Raw genomic sequence first — 24,121 nt, 5'->3', positions numbered from 1 at the left:
CCCAATAAAAGGGCAACGTCAATGATCTGAGATTAATGACAAGAACCAACTGTTCCTGTAGCCTCTCATGGCAATCAAACAACCGTGGCCAACACTGAAGTTGCTCAGGATTGGTCATGGCTGGAGGCTGCTCTCAAGATGTTCACAATTTCAAGACCAGTTCAACAATATCTTTAACCCATGTAACTTTTACTAACCAGTTTGGAACATTTGCGGCTATAGTAACTTAGACAAGGCTATCGAACCAAACAAACTTTATTCGGGACAAACATGTTCTACTGTTCCAGGAAACAATGGCTGTGTCTCATTTTGAATTCGAAGGGTTGCACACCTTTTCCAAATTAGCTACCAGAGCCTGGACAGACTGACCTTTGGGTGGCATTGCCATCGCCATTGATCTGGGTGTGAAGGCCAACTTTGAGGAAAAATCCCCAGTCTCGATGATTTACTAGCTGTTGCATTCTTACTAGAAAACCCTAAATTAGACATCTTCATCATCAATCTCTACTGAAATTCGCAGAGGAAGTCACTCACTTTTATGCTAGATGGGTTGGCCGATCTACTCACGAAGCGGCTGAACCAGGGTTGTTCCCCTAAAATTATTATAGCCGGAGAATTAACACAAACAAGCAATCCCGTTGGGCCCTGCAGAGAGCATCACTGCACATGGTCAGCAATGGGATAGCTTCATGCAAACATGGGGCCTACAGCTGGTTTTACCCCGTCAAGGACCTGAGGAAGGGGAGGTGACGACTTGGCGCAGAGGCACCTCGTCCTCTTGGATCGACCACATTTATATGTCGAACTATTTATATTCACTGCCTGGATCCCTAACTATCCACCACTTGGGACTCGATGGCCATTCAATTTTAAATCTTAATATGGACGTGGCGGTCAAGTTACATAACATCTCCCGGTTCATGGTCCCCCTTTCTGTGGCTAGGGGAGGGCGAACAGTGAAGTGGAACGTCGCTACCTGTCATGAATATTTGATCATTCAAGCCAAAGCAATGAGACTAATGGATTTAAGAGGAGACAACAGTTTGATTGTATTTAAGAACGACAGATTCAACATTACAATATCAGAGCATCTAAAGCTGCTAACAGACAAGGGCAAGATACAACATCTAAAACTACTGTCTCATGTTTATGACAGTCGAATTGCTGATGCTAAAAGTCGCGAGACAACATTTTAGAGATCTTTGCAAAGACCAAATGACTGTGTCCATACTCCAAGAAAGAGACATATTCTCCAAGGATACAAGAATACTGTGAAGAATTTAAAGATCCAACTTTATATCAAGGAAAGCCTTGAGAAGTTCAAGCATTCTAACATCTCTGAATTTTGGACAGGGTTGGTTCACCTAAAAGAATTATTTCCTGTGTAATAGCAGAAAGTACTTAGTTAACCTACTACTCACAGGTTTACCTCTCCTGAAAGGGTGGTCACAGAAGATACTCGGCTGACGGGTCCTTTGGAAACGTCGGCCTATCCCTGGAGAGATGAGGTCTTGCTCTGGGCTATCTCGAGGGCCAAGGCGTCTAGATCACTTGGTCCGTATGGACTTGCGCTGGTCCCGCTGAAAAGCAATCCTGAAGCTTGGGTTGGTCCATTGGAGTCATTGTTTTCATCTATCTTTTCCACTCACCTTTTTCCTCCTTCCTGGCATCAATCATCATTCCCATTTACAAAAAGGGTGCTACCACCGACCCAAACAACTGTACACCAATAGCGCTGCTAGATGCAGGCTGCAAAATATTTTCTTCCTTGCATTTGCGAGATCTTAATTGTTCATTGGTGCACATGGGAGTGCTAAATTGTTTTCAGGTGGGCTTCTGAGCAGCTATGAGTATGCCCCTTAATGCCACAATTATGGGACATATCCTAGAAACTGTGAAAAAGAGCACCACAGATCACTCAATATGAACAGCGCGTTCGAGAACATAGAACCCTACCATGGAATAAAATGCTTGAACGGTCAGGTCCTCTTAAACTGGTTCAACCAAGGGCTAACCTACCTAAGAACACTACAATCCAGATCAGGTTGACTAAAGAGGGCAGTGTGTTGGGTCCAGTTCAGACCTTTGTCTGTCTCTGACAGGGCACCTACCGTCTTTAACGTCTACAATACTGATTTAGAAAAACTGTGGACGAAGGCAGTAACTTTCCCACTTAATCTGGATCACGTAAGGTTAAATTTCCTGACATTTGCCAACGATTTGGTCTTTTTCTATAAAACCCTCTTGTGCCTCCAAAAAAAGTTTTCATAATTATTTCGAGAATAATCTCCTGATCAAAGGTGGGAAGTCCAAGGTCGTTATTTTTTCAAACAAGTCAAAACCGAAAGTGATGCATTGGAAGGTGGGGGAATATAGTTTGGAAAGGAAGAGAAATCCAGGCCCTTGATTTGCCAGATGAGAAGGCGTAATTCAAACCTTTGTAAATTCCCCCTTCTCCCTGTAATTAAATACTATCTAGCTGAAGTGGAGCCTTCAATTATTTACGGTTTAGATAGGACCATCCTTGACCTGGGTTCAAACCTAAACACCATTCAGGGCATCGTTTGTATAGTCACTGGGTTCATCGAAATCGTAGCAAATTGTGTCATCAGACATGAGCTAGGTCTGATTTTCTATTTAGGCCCGGGCACAATGGAGGCAATTGTTGAACTACTCAAAAATGATTTGTTTCTGATAAATTCTCTATACACGGATTTGGGTGAACTAGTGGTTAACCAATCCCTGGAGTTGTTAAATGTGTTCAGGGTCAAGAGTAAATTGATCCTGGACAGAATCAACTCCACAGAAGAGGAACTGACCCTTAGACCATCCATGACAAAGAAAAAACATTTTGCATTAGGCTGGTGTCTTACAATAGACGGCTTGTCCCAATTTAAGAGCTATAGCGAATATGCACAATTCTCTAGAAAACAGGAGGTGTTACCTGTTACCTGTATCTGTACTTTCTATCTCTGTTTCTGACTTAACCAACTTCCCACATTGGAGCGGGTGGGGGGTTGGAGTTCCGAGGCTGGCTCTACGTTACATTGCCAACATGAATCTACTGTAGAGACCTTTAAACATCTGACCTTAGGTTGCAACACATTAACGGACATCGTGTCTAAACACTTCAAAACTGTAGTACCTCCTCAATCCAATGGTTTGGGTGAGTCATTTCAGGCCGGCCTTCTGTGGAGCGAGAGTATGTTGCTCAGACATGGTTTCCTGGTGGAGACATTTAAGAGAATCAATGAACTTCCTTAGGGTGTGTCTCGTTCTTTCCACTCTGTGAACATTGTATATTCATTGTATGGATGATTGATTTGACTGAATCGTCAATTTTGATAAATCTTTTGTTCGTTCTTTTCTGTCTAAGTTACTTTTTATTTTTGTTTTCATCTACTTGTCTTAATTGTAAAAGGTTTCGTTTTAAACCAATAACACAATAAAAAATGTTTAAACTAAATAATCGTCAGTAGAGAATGGATTAGCTTCTTAACCCTACTGTACCCTCCTATATTCTGTTGATAAAGCAGCTGGCCAGTACCTCACTTGTCATGGTAAAACAATCTATGCACACGCACCTTAATGACCAGATCAGATTTTGGAAGACCAAGTTACTGCTTAATCGCTCGTACCTACCTGGTCTGGTCATCATCTAGAGGTTAGTCTGCCTATGTCATTTACGTTGTGCAGAAGACTGGTTGCATTTTTTTCTTTTGTCCTGTTTAGGCTGCACTCAGTGAATCCTAATTTCTGCTCTTAAGCTTGTTTGTTTATTTAGTCCTGTCCAGTTTGTTTACAGCTCATCCTGGAACAAGTTTAAATGCTGTAAGCTTTTGACGCCGCTGAGAGTGAGGAAGTATTTATAAAACTTTGGTATTGTTTTAATGCTGTGTCCTGACACCATCTGTTTTTATTGTTGTTTTAGGTGTTTTTATGCTTTTATGGTTGAATGTTTCTTTTTTCCGAAATAATGATTTTTAAAAATGTGATGATAAAATCTCATATCTGTAACAAAATGTTACGTACGGTAGGTAAATGTTCTTTTTGAGTGAGATGTGATCATGTTTGTTTAAAAAAAGTCTTCTATGTTTCTTTCATCGATTGGATCATTGTTTGATAATGCACCTAATTTCCCAATATTTGCCTGACTACCTAAAATAGGAAGGCAGTTCTTCATTGTATACCATGATATGTTTTTTTATTTCTTTGCCAGGCTCAAGCCCGCTGCCATAGAATAGGCCAGAGTAAAGCAGTAAAAGTCTATCGCCTGCTAACAAGGAACTCATATGAGCGAGAGATGTTTGATAAAGCTAGTTTGAAACTGGGATTGGATAAAGCTGTGCTGCAGGATATCAACAGGAAAAGTAGCACAAATGGGGTACGTTCAGCTTTGTTTCTTTCGTAAAGCTCACCCACGCTGAGATTGCATTTTACAATGACTGACTTTAACGGTTATATATTCAGCCAGCCTGTAGGATCGATGCCATTTGCGATCTCCATTTAAATATGCCTTCTTTGGAACTCATAGTAGATGGTGTAATGCATAATGATCATTAAGGCTAATTGTGTAAAAGCTTGCATGGGATGAAGTTAATAGTTTTTGAGAAATTAGACATTGACGGTGCGTATACTGTAAAACTGAATGAAGGAATATTAACGACAAGAAGTTCTAATGGATTCCTCCTAACACAAATTCCTCATCTTTAATATCTATCTCCCAGCGCAGCTGCTCTTCAGAAAAAAATCTTCTGCCCTGTGCCAGTCATGACGTCAGGGCCAGTACAAATGGAGGCACTGAACCATAACCTTAGTTCCTTTTTTCTGCACCCTCTGCTTGCTTTAGGAACACTGCTCCTTTGAAGTTTTCTTGCTTCCGATTACTTTCTATGTTATGCCGATTACGATAAAGTCTTCAGGGTTGAAACCCTGCTCAGATTGCGGGTGTCAAATGTCCATTTCAGATCCTCACCAGATTTGTCTTTATTGCCTCAGTGAGGGGCTCAACACGCAGGATTACACGTTGTCAGTCCATACACCCCAAGTCCATACAGGAACAGAAGGCGAAGCTGTTCACTTTCCTCCACAAGGTGAAGAGTGACTTAGTAACTCATTGGAGGTTGACTGGCGCAGATCGCTGCACAGAAGCGTGGTCCCTGGTCCGCAATGACAAAAAGAACAAGAAGCACCAAAGAGGCCTCGGTCTTCTGGTAGTTTATAGAAGAAGAGGAACCATCACTCCAGGGACCATCCTAAGGATCAGGCACAACAGGTACCTTTCTGCGCCCAATCCTCTACTCCAGAAGAATCTAAAGCCTTCAAGCTAAAAATGTTTGACCTCTTTGCCAAGGCGCCAGTGTCTTCGGCCTCGACACATAGTCCATTGTGTTCGGCTGAACTAGCAGATATAACGAGAGGTTGTGCGGCCTGCACCCTCGGACTTGACCGCAGGAACGACAGACCAGACCTGTTTGGAGGTCGCAACGCTCAATCTTCAGATGTTGTTACTCTAACTTCTACGCTTCCTTCCACAGCACTGGCTAAACTGCAATTTCTTGAACGTATGCCTCATTCTCTATGGTTGCATTCATGTGTAACTTAAACATTTATGAGAAAGGACATCCTTCCTTTTGGGTTTGGAGCCTCTTTAGTCTAAGGAAATGAGGGACTTCCCAGAGGAGTTCTATGGCGAACAAGGGTACTTGGCGGATCTTGCAGTCGACTTCAGGAGACAAGTGGCCTGGATGCCTTGCCTGAGTTAAATGCTCCTTGCTTCCACTCCAGGTAAGCCTCAGGCTGCTTTTTTGATTTCAAATGTGGTGGGTACTTAGGACTGTCTGCCCCCCCCTTCCTGACGCAAGGTACAATTTGAGCTCACAGATATTCTGGACGAGGACTCAAGGAAACCCTGCTGCCATTCAACCAACAGGTGGAGGCCCCTGTCCTTGAGCTGTGATCCAAATCAGCCTTGATCCTGGCTGTTGACTGGGATCTGGCAAAACGAACAGGCCAGCATCCTCATATCCACTGTTCCTGTCCTGACAGAGAGAGCAAAATACTGGATGCATTGTGCAGGAATGCTTTGGGCTTTGCAAGCCTGTGCCTGCGATGCATCAGCACCTCCTGTGCCCTAGCCAAACGTTCCTTTCAGCTTTGGTCTGACATCTCTGAAGCTGCAGAACCCTTCACTGAGGTTGACATGAGGGATGGGTTTGAGGCTGTACTGAGGGATGGCAAGTAGATTTATGACCTGATCCTCCAATTGGGCCTGTACACCGCTGACTGTGTGGCCAGGTCAAAGCTCACCAGCACAGTTTTGAGGAGATGTTTTTGGCTGAGAACGTCCGGTTTTGCTCTGGATGTCCAGGAGAAGCTTCTAGATATGCAATTTGGGGGCAACAACCAGTTTGTTATGAAAGCTCACAAATCTCTGCAGAAATTCCAGTCTTCGAAGGCGACCACAAAGTATCTGGGACTAGTTTTCCTGCAACATTGACCTTCAAGCCCTGAAGGCATGTGCAGGGGTTTTTGCTGCTTCACCTCCTAGGCCCAGAGGGGAAGAAGTCCAGTCCCCTCAGGCAAGCTGGGCAGCACCACCCTAATAAGCATCAATGTGGTGGTGCCCCCAGAGAAGACGCAACAACCTCCACAATATCCTCTGCTGCCGCAGGTGCAAAGCCTCTTTGAATCAGACTTCCATCATCCATCCCTTTTGGAGACTGGATATCCCAATTTGGCAAAGAATTGATGATTTCCAACGCCTCGTTCACCATGGATACGGTCTGCCTTTTTGCTCATTATCCTCAGGACCATCGCCTGCACAACCAGTTCTTTCCTCCTGACCCTTTCCATCTGGAATAGGTCCATCAGCTTCTGGCAAATGGTGCCATAGACCCGGGACCTACTCGGAACGAGGCAAGGGCTGTTATTCATTCTATTTTTTGGTGCCTATAGAGGTCCGAGCCTTTGCCCCATCTTGGATCTGAGGCTTCTGAACTTGTACTTGCAGAAGGACACATTCAAGATGGTCAGGGCTGGATAGGCCCCTTGGCCTTTTGGCCCGTGGCCGGGTCGAAATCGTCCCTGGGGAGTGGGGGCCGGTTTCTGGCCATGCATGGGCCGGTTTGGAAGAAAATAAAATTTAAAAAAAAATATGTATTTTTTCAAATGTCTTCTTTTCTTTTTCTTCAAAAAGCCTTTCATGCTTCTTGTTAGGGAGAATTCTCTGTTTAGGCTGAATTTCCTAACCTAGTGAGTCCCCCAGCAGCTTTGCTGGATTTTTGGGGTTTATTTTTTTTCTCCTGCCAAGAGTGAGACTCTTACCCTCACTCTTGGACATGACTTGAGAGTGTTTCTGTGACTTGCTATGTGCTTATGGGCTATGGGGTATTTTTTCCCCATAGGCTATCATTGGGTTTTGAATGTGTGTTACACAGCACCCTCCGTGCAGTAACACAGGGGTGTCATAGTGACCCCCAAACATAGACTCCACACCCTGGCGCTGACTACTGTCTCCCTGGGTCTGTAAAGTCACCATTGACTTTACTAGTCTTAACTTAGGAACTTAACCAGTACAAACCATCTTACTGTGGAAGTACTGGTAGGGGCAATTAGATTGCCCCTGGGTCTGTTGTCGAGGGGGTACTGTCCCGTCCCCCCTCGCCGAGTTCTGGCTGGTGGCAGTGGATACCACGGAAATATTCCACCGGAATATTTCCCAATGGGATTTCCCATTGTTTTGAATGCACCACTTTTTGGTGCAATGTTAAAGATACCGCCGGTTTATTTATTTAAAATAAATTCACCGGTTGGGATTTTTTGCCAGAACTCGCCGCTAAAATGGCGTCTAGGTTCACTTCAGTAACCCTGAACCCGAGTCGAGCCTTTGTTCCACTTTTGGCGGGCTTCTGCACAGAAGCCCTCCAAAGTGGTGCCATTCTGTCTGGGTACCACAGGGGGTGTGGGGGGGGGTTTAGGCACCCTGGACTGAGTTGCCTTGCCAACTCAAGTCGCACTCTGGTGTGATTGGCCCAAGTGGTGAGCCCCCCGCTCACCACTTAGCATGTTTGAGTGACAGCTAGGCTGTATGAATGGGGGTTTGCTGCATAAAAGCAGGGTTTTTGGGACTGGTTCTTCAGAAGTCGCCACAGGACCTAAGAAGCCGAAGAGGGAGAAGCCGAGCCGACCTGCCAAGACGACACCACCGGTGGAGCCCTGCAGAACCGTCTCACCACTTTTTTTTCTCGACGACAGAGGAGATCTCCCGCCGGAGAGTCTTCTTCCCTTGACTGGTGGGGACAACCAGTTTCTGCCTTCTTTTCACCGTCCCAAAGCATCTCGTGGCCGCCTGGCCTGTGCCAAGCACCCCAGCAACCGGGATACCACTTTTTACCTCAACCGCGAAAGAGGGGTAAAATCCTTTGTGACCGGAAAACTCCACGGCTGGTCTCTTCCCTGGTAGTGCAACGATCTGCAGCTTTCCTCCACGTCGGGATCACCTCTTCCCCTGGACGACGCCGCGACTTGCACTCACTACCAGGAACAACTACCACCGCTGGAGGATCCTTTCCACTTTTAAAGGTACTGTGTTCCGCCCGGCTTCCCTTGCCACCGATTGTACGGGGTAGATTTAGCCCTCCGCTCTCGAACCTGGGTAAGCCTGGGACACCCTAACTAAACTTTTCTAATCTCAGAAAAAAACCTTTTCTACTCACCTGTAAAGACTTGTGACATTGTGTGATCTTGGGCATATTTTCGCCTGGCTCCCTCTAAAGCGGGCCCCAAACCAATTCTCCTTGTCCCACAATTGATTGTCTTTCTAACCTTATGTGAAAAGTGTTTTACTTTGATGTTTGCATTACTCCTACCTTTTTCCCTCCCTTTTCAGTAACTTGTTGGAGTGCCATCTAACGTTAAGCGCTCACCTCTGTTTGGAAATAAGTGGTGTTAACTTAGACTTGTCCAACAAATGACTAGGGATGTACATATAATTAATAGTGACTGTGTTTTGACTTACTTACCTTTTTCTGTGCTAGTGTAATTTATGAGTGTGCCTTTCAAATAAATAAGTATATACTTTTACACCTAGCTCTGGTCAGTGTTTGCTTATACTACTGTTTCTCTGTACCTATCCTGTATCCTCTATATACTGTCTAACTCTTCTTGAGGGAAGTCTGACTGCTCAGCCGCAGCTACCACAGTGAATCTGTGTGGTACAGACTGCTACCAAGTGGGTTTACTGCCAACACCTGTAGACTTAAATCTTTTGCAGTGGTCCCAGAGGGAACTGCACAGGTTTCTGCCTAACACTTCTTAAGTCGATAAAGAGTACCAACACAGGTTGGGTGATATTGTATGCATATTTGTTCTATAAAAAAAAGCTTAAGCGTAAGTGCTATACAATAACATTATCATTAGGCTTTGGACATCTGCTTGGAATCATAGTAATTTAGTGTACTTGGGGACAATGGTATTTTATGCCACTTCCTGTTTAGGGGTGAAAGGTTGTGGTTCATCGCTTCCCGGGATGTTACTTTGGGGTGGGGTCAAATGACATCACTTCTGGTGATGTCATCAGAGGTCAAGGGTCGTGAGGCCAGGGGTGGGTCACTTTTATTTGGGTGACCAGGCCCATTTCTTGTCCCAGTCCGACCCTGAAGATGGTTAACCTAGCTCATATACTGCTGATCCAGGACCTGATCTCCATGGATCTCCAGGATGCATGCTTCCATGTACCCCTCCACAGGAAGAACCAGAGATTTGAGGTGGGATGTTGCCATTACTACTTTCAGGTTCTGCCATTCTGCCTCTCTAAGGCACCCACCAAACTGATGGCAGTGGTGGCAGCTCACCTCAGAAGGGAAGGCATCAATGTTCTTCCCTTTCATGATGAGACTTATCCAAGCTCTAGCCCCAGACAAGACATTGATGCATTTGCAATGCACATGAAGCCAGTTGCACATCTTGGGCTTCCCTTGAATGTCAAGAGGTCTCCAGTTTCACAATTCCATCCCCTCTGATTAATCAGGGCAGTCTTGGCCAGCAAAGAAAACGTGTTTCCCGATCCCTAAGCAGACAGTCTTCGGCCTACCATGAGTAGGTGTTCCGTCAGGAAGTTCTGGAGGAGGGGTTCTCCCATTGGGGGGACTCTTCAGGTGGACCTCATCTCTTCCAATGTGAGCAAGGGAGTGTAGGTGGTTTTGCTCTGCAGGGGGAGCTCTAGGGGAAGCTTTGACATTAGAGTGTACTTTAATATGTGCTATGCATTCCCACTGATCCCTGTTATTCCACTGGTTCTAAGGAAGCTACACTTGTCTGGGTCCACAATCTTGATCACTCCGGACTGGTCCCAGAAAATGTGGTACCTGGAGTTGCTGGACATCGCCATCTGCCCTCTCTGGCACTTTACATGGAAAGCAGACCTCCTCTTACAGAGGTACGGATCCTGCACCCGAACTGCAAAAGCCTTAAGCTTCAAGCATGGCTGCTGAAATTTTAATGAATAAGCAATGTTATTTGTTGGAGTACTTCTTGGCCGTGCTCCTCTCAGCTAGAAGACAAGCCACCAAATCGATTTATGCATGAGGGTTGCGTATGTTTTTCTGCTTGTGCTGGGAGAGGTATCTCGACTCCTTACTTGCTCCACATTGTTGAGATGGAGTTCTAGAATCTGGCCTGGTGGACAGATATTAGGATGCCACTCTAGTTATAGTGAACTGAGAACTCTGAGAAGTTAGCTAAAACCCACTCAAGGTAAACATGGAGAGCAGTCAAGGCTATTCTCACGAGAAAATGAGTGGGGTCAGGGGTCTACAATGAGTACTCACAGTGTAGCACCCAATAATTCAATTTAGAAAGGAAAGTATAAAAATACAATATATATTCTAGGCCTTAAACACAGACTAAAAAATAAAACTAGCAGGTGATATTGCACAATGCTGAACAAGACAAAAGTCAATTCAGCATAGGCTCTTAAAATGCATTCACTTGACTTAAATACTACAAGAGGTAAGTAAAGTATTGCAGTAAATATTGTTCCAGATCACTAGTATTTTCCATAACTTCAGCAGTGTAATGCCTAAGCAGAATGGGGCATTGTGCCAAAAAGCACATGCGCCACAATGCTTCTGCCTAAACTGTATCTATAGCAGCTAAGTTACTTAAGTTGGTTATTGTTCAAAAGAAGATGCAACAAAGTTACTAAGTAAATTGTGTTTGAGGGGATTGGGTCCTCCGACGTATTCCATATCTATTCCATATCTATTACAGTAATCACCACAGCTGTGCTGCTTTGGAAAATCTTTCTGCGTCGATGACGTCGATACACTGTCTTCGAGGGCCTCCGTTGAGCCGACGCCACCGGATGTTATAAGTAGGACGCACAACGCCCGTAGCCTCAGTTCCATTTTTTCTGCGAACATGTTCGCTTCAGAGATCTGGGGTGCCTCGATTCTACTGAATCCTGTTCTTCGGTTCTTCGAACCTGTTTCTTCATTGAGTTTGTATGTCGTCTTCGGCTTCTTCCGCCCTGCGGTCCGGGTTTAAGAATTGTCAGGTGTGCGGGTCCAAGATGTCGCTGACGGATAAGCACGATGCTTGCCCCTGGTGCCTCGGGGAGGACAATGATACGGACGACTGTCAACTGCCAATCGCTCACATCGAAGGCCTTGCGGGAGCGTAAGAAGAAGCTGTCAGTCGGTAAGGTGGCCAAACCCTGGGAGTCACGTTCCACTGGTCTTTCGACGGACGATTCGAGGGGCGACTCTCGGCATCGTCGTGAGTCTGGGGGTTCTCGGTCTGGGAGTCGGTCCCGCCATTCATCTGCCTCTTCGAGGCACTCCAGGAACCGCCGGCACAGGTCACCTTCCCGGTCCTCTTCCGAGGACTCCGCCCGTCGGTGGGTTGCTTGTCCCAACAAGCATTCCACTCCTGAGGAATGGGATTCCTTCCGAAGGGAGATGTTGGCGATTTTTCACCTTCGGGCTCGAGCAGTCGTCGCGACCACCAGACGCCTTCGAGGTCCCGGTCGGACAAGGATGGTCGCTCTAGACATGCCCGTTCCAGGTCCCGGTCCTCGACGCCCTCGAGACCGCGTGAACCTGTGGAATCTTCGAGAACTCTCTCGAGGCCCCGCCTCCAAGGAAGTCATCGACGCCATCGGCCCCCAGGCTGTCGAGAGACGCGCTCGGGGCTCCGCCCTCGAGGCCTGTGTCGACGCCGTCGGCGCCACGCTCGATTCCATCGACGCCCTCGACGCCTTTCGAGGTGGCTTTGTCGGAGGTCGGTGGCACCCTCCAGGAAGGCGCTGCCCAAGGCTAAACATGTCTTTGTGCCTTTTTCTGTACCCTCCTTCCAGCCTCTGGATTATATTTCTGAGGTGGATGAGGGGTCTGAGGAAGGTGAGGTTCCTGCAGAGGTTCCTTATGACATTGTTTCTGGTAATATTCAACTTGAGGACCTGCGTCAGTCGCTGCGTGACGCCAGTGGTCTAGACACCTCTCCAGAGGTGGAGTTTGGTAGGCCGGAGCCTGGCACGCATGCCGAATCCTCATGTCGAGGGTCACGGATTACCTGTGGTGGTCTGCCCCCCCCCCCCTGGGGATTTTCAACAGGATGACCTGACTGATATCCTGGACCAAGGTCCTCCAAGTGATCCGGTGCTGCCATTCCATATGGCCTTGCAGAGAAGGGTGGCTGCGGCTTGGACTTCTCCGGAGAGTCTCTCGGCAGTGAGCAAGTCCTTGCTGAAGAAATATCGGCCAGCCAGTGGCGACCCCTGCTACTTGACAACACACCCTACTCCGGAGAGTTTGTTGGTGCAGGCGGCTACGGCCCCAGCAAAGCAGGCGTCGTACCCCTACCATCCCTCCTGATAGGGACGACAAACCTTTTGACGGCTGGGCAAAGAAGGTATTTCTTCTGGAGGTATGGCGCTTCAGGCTGCCAACTCCGTTTGTGCTTTGTCTCGTTTCACACACACTCTGTGGAACTGTATTTTCTTAGCAGCTGATCATATTCCCGAAGGGGAGGAACAGGATGGTTTCCTTGCTATTGTGCAGGATAGCAAGGATGCCATTTGTGAATCCGTTCAGTCGGGTCTGGACATTGTTGATTGCATCAGCCGGTCTATGGCGGCGAGCACCGTAATACGCAGGTTTGCGTGGTTGCGGAAGTCGGGTTTTGCTCCTGATGTGCAAGCTCGGCTCCTCAACATGCCCTTTGATGGTGTACATCTTTTTGGCAGCAAGGCTGACGAGAGTCTTGAGAGGTTGCAGACCTCAAAAGCTGCAGCAAAGTCGTTGGGCGCTGCAGTTCGCCAACCTCCACCTTTTCGTCCTAGGGGACAGCAATGGAGGGGAGGTTCCTTTCGATATTACTCGTCCTTTAGTAAATCGAGAGGAGCTGCAAGTCAAAGGGGCAACCTAAGGAGTGCCAGAGGTGGTAAACAAGGTACTTGAGATGCCAAGGCCGCGCAAGCAGTTGCCTCTTCCCCTCAGGTACTGCCGCAGCCGCTTCAGCTCAATCATGAGGCCCATGCTTTTCCGGTTGGGGGCAGGCTGACGCAGCATCTGGTAGAATGGCGTGCCATTACTTCAGATGTGTGGGTTCTGGAGATCATAGCCCACGGCTAATGTCTTCCTTTCCGGCAGAGGCCTCACAATCCACCAGGGAATCTCTCTTTGAAGAGTCTGGATCCACTCCTTGCGCAGGAAATTCAATCCCTGCTGGAGAAAGGTGCCATAGAACTGGTGCCTGTAGCGGAGAGGAACAAGGGATGGTATTCCCCTTATTTTTCGATTTCGAAGAAAGACGGGGGATTGAGACCCATCATGGACTTGCGCGGTTTGAACAAGCTCCTCAGGAAGGACAAGTTCAAGATGGTTACTCTTTCTCAAGTCCTCCAGGCCCTTCAACTTGAGGACTGGTTGGTGTCTCTCGACTTCAAGGACGCTTATTTTCTTGTGCTTGGGATGGATCAGCACATGAAGTACCTGAGGTTCGCGGTTGGCGACTCGCATTTTCAGTTTCGGGTCCTGCCGTTCGGATTGACCTCCGCCCTGAGGGTTTTCACCAAGCTCATGGTGGTGGTGGCAGCGTGTCTCGGAAAAGGGGGGGAGTTCACGTCTACCCCTACCTGGACGATTGGTTGATCAGGACGAGCTCTCCGAGCAAGTCCTGGATCATCTGTCTGTCACCTGCCACTCCCTTCACAAGCTGGCCTTCTCCCTCAACTTAAAGAAGTCCCACTTGACGCCAACACAGCGGCTCCAGTACATCGGAGCAGTGCTCAACACATCCCTGGGGCAGTGTGTTCCTCCCCAGGTGATGGCTCGCCACATTCAGCAGATGGTGCACAAGTTTCAGAATGCCCAGAGTCTCCCAGTGTTCGAGTTGTTGAGGTTGCTCGGCCTCATGGCATCCTGCATTGCGGATGAGATCTTTGCAATGGGCTCTCAAGCTCCAGTGGTCACAGTCCTCTGGCAGGATATCTGACGCCGTTCAGGTGCCGCCCTCGGTCGCTCTGGACCTTCTGTGGTGGGCCATCAAAGGCAATCTGATGAGGGGGGCTCCGTTTTGGCTACCCTGGCCGGAGGTGACGATCGTGACGGATGCATCCCTCACGGGAGCTCATGCCAACGAGTTGACAGTCAGCGGTCGTTGGTCTCCATCGGAGTCCAGACTCCATATCAATCTGTTAGAGCTGAGGGCTGTCAGGCTTGCCCTGAAGGCTTTTCTGCTGACTGTGTGAGGAAAGAATGTCCTGATTCTGACGGACAACACGGTGGCCATGCACTACCTCAACAAAAAGTGGGGGGGTCACTTCCTCTGTCCAGGGAGGTGATGCAGCTCTGGTTCTGGGCCATTCAGCAGGAAATTTCGATCTCAGCAGTTCATCTGGCAGGAGACGAAAACGAGACAGCGGACGCTCTGAGCAGGCAGAGTGCGATCTCTCACGAGTGGGAGCTGGCTCAGGAGATTCTCCTGGAGATCTTCGCCCTTTGGAGGACCCCTCAAGTGGATCTCTTCGCCTCCTGTGTCAACCGGAAGTGCGAAAGGTTCTGCTTGCGGGAATTTCCTCCAAGAGGAGCCTTAGGAGACGCGTTCGTGGTGGAGTGGTCCTTCCCACAGCTGTACGCGTTTCCTCCAGTCCCCGTCATCCCGCAAGTGCTGCAGAGGTTACGGAGGTTCGGTTCCCGGATGATCCTCATTGCTCCGGCATGGGCCCAGAGGACGTGGTACCCGGACCTTCTCGACTTGTCCATCTGCCCTCCACGTCGTCTTCCCTACGGAGACGATCTGCTCTCACGGGAGAGGGGGGTCAGGTTCTCCATCCAGAGGTCACATCCCTCAACCTTCACGCTTGGCTTCTGAAAGGTTGAGGTATAAGGATTGGGACCTCCCTGAAGACGTGATGGAGGTGTTGCTTTCGGCCAGACAAAGTCTGTACCATTGCTGTTGGAAAAAGTTCTGCGACTGGTGCAGGGTTAAGAATGTGGATCCTTTTTCATGTGACATTCCTGTAGCTCTGTCTTTTTTGCTTTCTTTGGCCCACAGGGGCCTGCAAGTGGGTACCTTTAAAGGTTACATGGCGGCGCTGTCTATATTTAAGCGCTCCTCTGAGGAGTGTTCTTATTTTAAAATCCCTTTAATTTCTCAGTTTCTGAAAGGGCTCACTAATGTGTTCCCTCCGTCACCTTTCGAGGTGCCCGGTTGGGATCTGGACCTTGTTCTCAAGTTTCTACTGGGTGCTCCATTTGAGCCTTTACATTCTTGTCCTTTGCCACTGATAACCCATAAAACTGTATTTTTAGTTGCGGCCATTTCCGCTCAGAGTGAGTGAGTTACAGGCACTTTCAGTTAAGCCACCCTTCACTGTGTTTCATAAGGACAGGGTTGCCCTTAGAGTTCGTCCTTCCTTTCTTCCGAAGGTGGTGTCGGAATTTCATTTAAGCCAGAAGGTTATTCTTCCGGCATTTTATCCTCCTCCACATCCTGGTAAGGAAGAGGAGAGGCTCCATAGGCTGGATCCTAGGAGAGCTTTAAGCTTCTATATTTCACGCATGTCCCAGGTCACAGTGGACGATCAGCTCTTTATTGGTTACGCTGGAAGGCGTTTGGGACAAGCTGTTACTAAACAGACTTTGTCTAGATGGATTATCTTGGCAATTTCTGAATGTTACCGCTTGGCGGGTAAGGACCCTCCAGTAGGCTTACGGGCCCATTCTACTAGGGGTATGGCTGCCTCTACTGCCCTGCAGAGGGATGTTCCTATTCGTAACGTCTGTAATGCAGCCACTTGGGCTTCGGTCCATACTTTTGTATGTCAGTACTCCCTAGATTCTATCCATGGGCAGGATCTGGCCTTTAGCAAGGCGGTCCTTAACTCTGCAATTTGATTGGCCATTCTAAATTTGTATATTCTAAATTCTTTTCCCACCTCCTTATGTTGGTACTGCTTTGCGAGTCTGTCATTGATATGGAATATGTCGGAGGACCCAATCCCCTCGAAAGTTACTCCCTTACCTGGTAACGTTCTTTCGATGGGATGGTCCGACGTCGTATTCCATATCGCTCTCTCCCTGCCTACCCTGCTACAGAATTTCTTATGCGATTGCAGCTTACGTTTCCGCAAGGCTTTCTGTGGTTATACTAGCAGAAGATTGGTGCCACACGTTCTGGGAAAAAACTAAAACTGAGGCTACGGGCGTCGTGCGTCCTACTTATAACATCCGGTGATGTCGGCTCGACGAAGGCCCTTGAGGACAGCGTATCGATGTCATCGACGCAGACGCTGAAAGATTTTCCAAAGCAGCACAGCTGTGGTGATTACTGTCATAGATATGGAATAGATATGGAATACGTCGTCGGACCATCCATTCGAAAGAACGTTACCAGGTAAGAGTAACTGGTTCTTCTTATCTTTCAGATGGTTACTAGCCAGGTTCGACAACCAAAAGGCAGTGGAATGGAATGTTAGGGTACAAAGAGACTGGTTGTAAACGTTATCTTATGGAGGACAGGGGGTAGCCAAATGCTTAGTGTGTACTTACCCCCTGACTCCAATCTTCCCAGATGTCTTGACTGGTGTGTTGTGGGTCGCAGGAGCTTGGAATTCCCGCTGTTGGTGGAGGAGATAGGTGCCCAAGAGCTGTGGGTGCAAGCATTATTTTGGTCCGGTCCAGATGCAACCTTTGGCGTGGAAGAAATGCTAGATTCAGTGATGCAGGCCTCTTTAGGACACTTCACAAGACATGGAAGGCGAGTTCCAGCAGCGGCCACCTCACACAGACGAAGGCAGGTGTCCTCCAGTCGTGCTTGAAGAAGCTTTTCCAGGACAGGATCCCTTGAGGCTGGTATGCTGAAATTTGCAGGTTAGGGGACTTGCTGGGGATCACTGACGTTCCGGGTGCAACCGCGGAACTGCAACACTTCTGTTGAGGTAGCCCTCGAGAGAGCTGGTTAGTCCACCGGCTGGTCCAGGGACATTTCTGAATGCTCAGGGTGGCTGTATCCACGAGAAGGCATTGGTTGGTCCAGCCGATCCAAGGGTTGAAGCACAGCACAGGGCCTTTGCAGATTAGGTAGTCCAACAGGGCTTCACTAGGCCAGTTGCAGAAAGGAATCCCAGGCCTCTTCGGGAGTCTTCTTCAGTTGGCTGTTCGTCTATGAGGCATTCTTGGCTCCAACGTTAATCTGAAGAAATGGCTGCAGGAGTCCTTCTTACACAAAATCCAGGCTGTATGCAAGTCCAAGCCCACCAATGGTAAGGATCTGCATCATTCAAGCAGCCAGTAGTTGTCCAATCAGGGCCCACACCTAGACTCACTGGCACCACATATGTTGAGTGGGACCAGACAGTCCCACCCACTTCCTGGGCTACACACAAACATAAAGGTATCACTAGCCCGCAAATGCAGCAGGTTTCCTGTGCAAGTGTATGACCTTATATGGGATTTCCTGACATGGAAAGGCAGAAAGAAGGCCACACTACAATATGGCCAAACAACAAGTGAAAATCTCGTGGCACAGCCATTTTAGGGCACTAGCCACGTTTAGTAGCCATATGTGGCAAATGTTAATATGCACACTAGAAGTAAAGCAAAAATAAGAAACATATATCTGCTGCCACAAGCTTGTCTTTAGACACATTTGAAAGTGTTAAAAAATCCTGAGTGTAAAAAGCTAGGGTGATACAAAATAATCCCCATTGCACTCTATTTTAAGATGCTGCATGCAATGTTAAAAAGTTGTAAACATTCAAAAGTTAAAAGGGAAAGAGTTTCCCAGTACTGATAGTTTGAATGAATGATCAGTTTCCCCCTAACAAAATGAGCAAAAGGCAGTGGAAGTGAAGCTCAAGGCTTTACTTCCCTTCAAAAAGTCCTATCGCGTTAAACAAAACATAAAGATTGGGATGCATAGAAACTGTGGAGGGAAAGTTGCCAAAAGAGAACTTTCCTATAACAAGTCCTCTGTTCTGGATGTCTTTGCCACTGTCAGACCTGCAGATTGTCTCTGTGAAGGGGCATTTTGCTGCCATTTCTGTTTTCAGGAGTACCCTGAAGCAAGGCTCTTTTTTCAAGATCCCAACAGTCATGCAATTTCTGAGGGGTCTCTGCAATCAGTTCGCCCCACACATTTCTTATGGGAGCTCAGTTTGAGCCCCATCATTCTTGTTCGCTAAGATTGCTCACCCTTAAGGTGATTTTCCTGGTCGCCACCACTTCCACTAGACTGGTGAGTGAGCCCCAGATGTTGTCTGTTAAACCCCTCCATTTGATTTTCTCCAACTAGAAGGTGACGAGAGTGAGGCCATCCTTTTTCCCGAAAGTGTTCTTGATTTCCATCTCTCTCAAAAGACCCATCTTCCGGCCTTTTTTTCCCCTCTGTCTTACCCTTCCAAGGCAGAGGAACAATTCCATCATCTGACGAGAGAGGCGTGGAACGATGACCAGCTGTCTGTCGTTGGTTATGCTGCTGCTTGTGCTGGCAGGGCTGTGACCAAACTGACCCTGTCAAGTTGCATCATCCTCTGTATCTCGGAATGCTATGATCTGGCAGGTAAGGATGCGCCTGGAGGTCTCAACACACATTCTAGCAGAGAGTTGGCTGCTACTTCAGCTCTGCAATGCGGGCATGTGCCAGGCTGTTACATGGGCTTCTTTGCTCACATGATCTAAACATTGCTGCTTCAATGCTATGTCTGGTCAAGATGCTCATTTTGGGAGAGCTGTCCTTCAGAGTTTTAGGTGGTGCCCTTGCTCTCTACACTCCTCCCGGTATATGTACTGCTTTCAGAGTCTTATCAAAAATGATGAATACTTGGGAGGCAGGATTCCATTAGAAGAACAAATTACTTACCTCTCAATAGTGTTACTTCTGATGAAAAACCTTCGATGATGTCTTATTTTTTTTTTTTAAATATATTTGCTTGTAACATTTTTGGTTAAGTTGTTGGGATAAAAAGCCCTCAGAAAGACCCGAGTGTTTAGGTCAAACAAGTGTCGACTACCAAGTAAAGAAAAAAGAAGTATGCACTAAAAATTGACAAGTCTTTTGTTATTTGGAACACTGTTGATTGTGAGAGGACATTTCCTAGGTTGCAGCGCTATTGGTCACCCATACCATTATTTGTATTCAGGCTAAACCCCTTTGGGGCAGCCAGTGGGGTTGATGATGCTCATGCCTACACCAGCTGCACCTTAGTGCAATACTTAAATGGACTTTATAGTGGACTCCCCTCCATCAAGATGATTGCCTATGATCTTGTCATTGGTGGATTATATCTCCAAATGGCGCATTTCATTCCTGTCAAGTACTCACGGCGTCTGAATTGGGTGAGCGCTTTCTCAGACACTTGCTTGGATTGCATGGGTTACCTTCTATGATGTTCTCTGACTGAGGTTCCAAGTTAAGTTGTACATTTTGGATCCCATTGGTCAGCTGCATAGGTGTACAAACTTGGAAGTCAGAGTATCAGCCTCAGACGGATTGTGTGACTGAAGGGGTGAACAGAACTGGGAAGCAATACTTGAGCTGTTTCACCACTCAACAAGAGTTCTGGTGTCGTTTGTTGGTCTTAGTGGAATTTGTGTACAACAATCTTCACTATTCAGCCATCCAGATGTCACTTATTTTGTTCCTATGTATTTCACCCTAGGATTCTCTCTATGGCTTGGGCTCCTGCAGCTGCACTGGCAGTAGGCAAACTGTTAGGGGCTGATCCGGGCAGCACCACGTTCGGTGATTCATCTACGAGCTACCAAGCTGGTCTATAAGAAGGAAGAAGACTATAAGCATCAGGCTTGTCCGACTTATCATGTTGCCGAGAACGTTTGGCTGTCCACACAGTATATCTGCATGCTAGGGTTTCTCACTAAATGTAAACCTTGTTTTATGGGACCATTTTCTATCTGTGCCATCGTAAACCCTGTAACGTCTGCCTTGTCTTAACCCATAGCTCTCAACTCACCCGCTTTTGGTGGGTGTCACCCGCCAGCTCATCTGTTTCACCTGCCTTGGTGCCACAGATTCTGGTGCATACCTCACACAGGCTCAGTCTTATTAAATGAGCCAGCGCAGCGGGCTGTTGGTACAGTAGAAAGCCAAACGGAAACCTAGGGAACTGCCACAGAGACACAATTCTACTGACTGAGCTCTGATAAGCTTCCACTTTCTATGTTACGTTTATTTAGCCTCATGAGAGACAGTATGTTTTAGTTTATAAATATAATACGAGATTCATTTGTAACAAAAAAGTCACCCTACTTACAGTCAGCTGTCTCACTTGCCAATCCCCCTATACGCCCATTCACTTCAATAGGCTCTCAGCCCACCCTCCAAATAAATCAGGTGTTTTCACTTGCCTTGGTGTCATAAAAGGTTGAGAGCTATGCTTAACTGCACAGTCAAAGATGCATCCTGTCTTTTATGTATCATTGGTATGACCAGAGCCCATAGGCCCCAGGGATCCCCTCTCAGTAAAAGCCCTTGACTCTCCAAGGTTTGTGGTTCATTCCATATTGAATTCTCAACATTGTTGAGGGCAATTGCAATATCTTTTCTGATAGCAGGGTTACTGACTGGCAGAGATCTCTTGGGAACCAGTATAATTTCTCCCTGCCCCCAAACTGGATTGTGAGTTTTACCGACTAATCCTCATAAACCTGGTCCTCGGATTTCAAAGAAGAGAGTGGGGAGGCCTTCCAGAGTGGGGGCGGGGGGGCTACTGTTGTATCCACTACGTAGACGAACACACCAATTTTATGGACTCTAAGGTTGCTGTCAAAGAGGGTCCCATGGTTGCGAACCGTGGATGATTGAGAGAGGTTGACAGGGGTAGAGGAAATGGAAGCTGGAAGAGTCGAGTTATTTTAGAGGAGTTTAGCATCAGGTAGCATACAGCCATCCAACGCAGCATACACCCACCCTTGTCAAATAGCTGATCCCAAGGGAAATGCCTGCTGGTAGGGGTGTTGCGGCAGAGTAGTCAACACGACTGAGAAGGAGCCATTAGACATGGAGGAATCAACCCAGCGAAGGGCAGTGTTCTTGATGCCAAGGTAGTAGAGGGTTCAAAGAGGATAGGGATATGATATGGCTGTTATAACGCTCCTATACAAAAGTGTTTCAAGGCACGACGAGGCAAGGGAGGGAAACAGAGGGAAGATGGAGACCACGATCTTACTAGGCCAGGTGACATTGAGATTGCGCAAGTGCAGGGGAGGGGCGGGCGGGAGGAGTGCGAGTGCAGGGGGGGGGGCAAGTGCAGTACATAGGATAAACAGTAAATAAAAACAATAAATAAGAAGTGCGGCCAGCTGGTGGCAGGTTCTAGGGGTGGTGCAGACATCAGGTGTTAAGTGGTGGTAGGGGGCTGTAGGGATGCAGAAACAGCCCCAGAGTGCAAGGTCTTGGGGTGCTTCCGGAACTGTAGATGGTTCTCCTCAATTTTCAGAGAGGCTGGGAGGCCCCAGTCGAAGAAAGAGACCTACTACCAACTTGTTGCTTGGAGAATCGACTGACCCTGAGGGAGTTGGAGGCGGATGAGCGAAGAGCTTGAGAAGGAAGATATTTAGGAAGAGAGAGTTGAAGGTATTTAGGCTAAGGCCCCAGAAGGCCTTGTGGACAGTGCAGAGGGTTTTGAACTTAATCCTCGCTGCCACTGGGAGCCAGTGCAGAGATTTCAGTCCTGGAGAGATACGACCCCTGGGCTTGAGGCCAAGGACAAGTTTCGCAGTCCTGTTTTCAATGAATTGCAGAGGGAGGAGAGTAGAGGCAGCCAGATTTAGAAAGAGACTGTTGCAATAGTCCAGCCTAAAGAGAACCAGAGCTCTGGAGACAGTGAGCTTCTGGGGGAAGGAGAGGAAAGGAGGAGCTGGTACTGTGACTTCTTAGAGACGTTAGAGATGTAAGGAGAGAAGGAGAGTGTGGAATCAAAGATGACCCAGAGGTTTTTAGCCTCACAGGTGGGGGCAGGAAGAGGGCCAAGAGAGGCTGGCCAGCGAGTGACTGGAAAGGAGGGAGCTGGTGTGCTGATGAGGAGAATCCTAGTCTTACTGGCATTAAGGCAGAGATCATTGGTGGCACACCACTCCTGGATAGCAGACAGACAGTCAGAGATGAGAGAAGGAGATGAGGTGGCTGAATGGAGCCTGAAAATTAGCAGAGTGTCATCCACATAGCACTGAAAGTTGGGGCAGAGAGCGGCAATGCGGTGGGCAAAAAGTGCCAGGTATTGGTTGAACAACCAGGGAGAGAGGTTAGACCACTAGGGAACACCACAGGTAGAGATAGAGGAGAGGAAGGACCCAAGTTGCACCTGGGAGGGTTGATTGGAGAGGAAAGAAGTGAGGCAAGCCAGGGCCTGATCAGTGATACCAACGTTATCACATAGACAGTTGAGCAGGATGGCATGGTTGATCTTGTCAAAGGCAGAAGAGAGACCAAGTAAGATGAGGACACAGGGGGTGTTGGAATCAAGGTTTGAGAGCAGGTCTTCACAGATGTTCAGGAGAGCAGTTTCCGTGCTTCTGGCTGCTCTGAAGCCAGACTGATGGTCATGGAGAAAACCAACAGATTCTGTGTGGAGATTAAGCTGGGAGATGGCCAGCTTCTCCAGGAGTTTGCCCAGGACAGGAGTGATGGCGATTGGGCAAAAGTTAGCTGGGGAGAACTGTTTGGCAGAGGGTTTCTTAAGAAGAGGGTGCACAAGGGAGTGCTTCAGGGGGGACAGGAAAACTCCAGTGTCGAAGGAGTGGTTGCAAACGTCAGCCAGAACAGGAGCCAGGTTGTCAATGTGGTCTTTGATGGTTTTGAAGGAGCAGGGATGAACCTGTTTTGACGAGACATTCATACATCGGACTTGTCTAGAAACCTTGTCTGGGGAGAACAGGGGAAAGGCAGGGAAGGAAGGAGGAGAGGTGGCCGAAGAAGGGCCACAGGAAGAGCAGGGAGTAGAGGGAGGATGGGGAGAGGAAGAGAGGGAGGACAGGAAGTCCTGAGTTTTAGAGATGAGAAGCCAGAGCCGTGCAGAAGGCCTGGGTGGGGACGAGACTGCAGCAGGATTGGCCAGTTCCTTGCAGATTTTAAAGCATTCGACCGAGTTGTTAGATGCTGCAGAGGTACGGGCTTGAATGTGAGCTCTCTTCTTGATGCGGACAGAGAGCCGCTATTCCCTTTGGAGCAGGCGGCAGGCCAGTTTGTCAGAGGATGTAGCGGAAGCACGCCATTGCCTCTCAGCTACCCTGCACTTGAGTTTGAGGGTGATGAGGTCTGAGTCGTACCAGGAGTTGCACTTGGCTTTGGGCTTCAAGCGGATAATCATGACAGGGGTAAGAACATCAAGAGTGTCAGATATAGCACAGTGGAGCATGGAAAGAGCTGTGTCAGGGTGTGTGTCAGCCAAAAGGGGACAGGGGGGTGGGTGTTAGGCAGAAACCTGTGCAGTTCCCTTGGGAACCAGTGCAAAAGATTTATGACTACAGGTGTTAGCAGTAAACCCACTTGGTAGCAGTCTGTACCACCCAGATTTACCTGGTAGCTGTGGCAGAGCAGTCAGACTTTTCTCAAGAAGAGTTAGGCAGTATGCAAAGTATACACAATAGGCACTCAGACA

At 47.8% G+C, this 24,121-nt stretch overlaps 1 protein-coding gene across 4 annotated transcripts in view; it reads left to right on the top strand.

The window, feature by feature from the left end:
• The window catches only part of CHD6 (chromodomain helicase DNA binding protein 6), a 2,307,824-nt gene that overhangs the window by 951,554 nt on the left and 1,332,149 nt on the right, over positions 1 to 24,121 (top strand). For all 4 annotated transcript variants that reach the window (XM_069652122.1, XM_069652123.1, XM_069652121.1 and 1 more), the window contains exon 17: positions 4,220 to 4,384. In XM_069652122.1, coding sequence (XP_069508223.1) covers positions 4,220 to 4,384 — 165 coding nt within the window. The remainder of the gene's footprint in view (positions 1 to 4,219; positions 4,385 to 24,121) is intronic.

This window comes from Ambystoma mexicanum, chromosome 3p (assembly GCF_040938575.1).
Source record: "Ambystoma mexicanum isolate Mex_15411 chromosome 3p, UKY_AmexF1_1, whole genome shotgun sequence".
Lineage (NCBI taxonomy): Eukaryota > Metazoa > Chordata > Amphibia > Caudata > Ambystomatidae > Ambystoma > Ambystoma mexicanum.
Note: the sequence above shows the minus strand (reverse complement) of the source record. Positions and strands in the feature narration are given on the sequence as shown.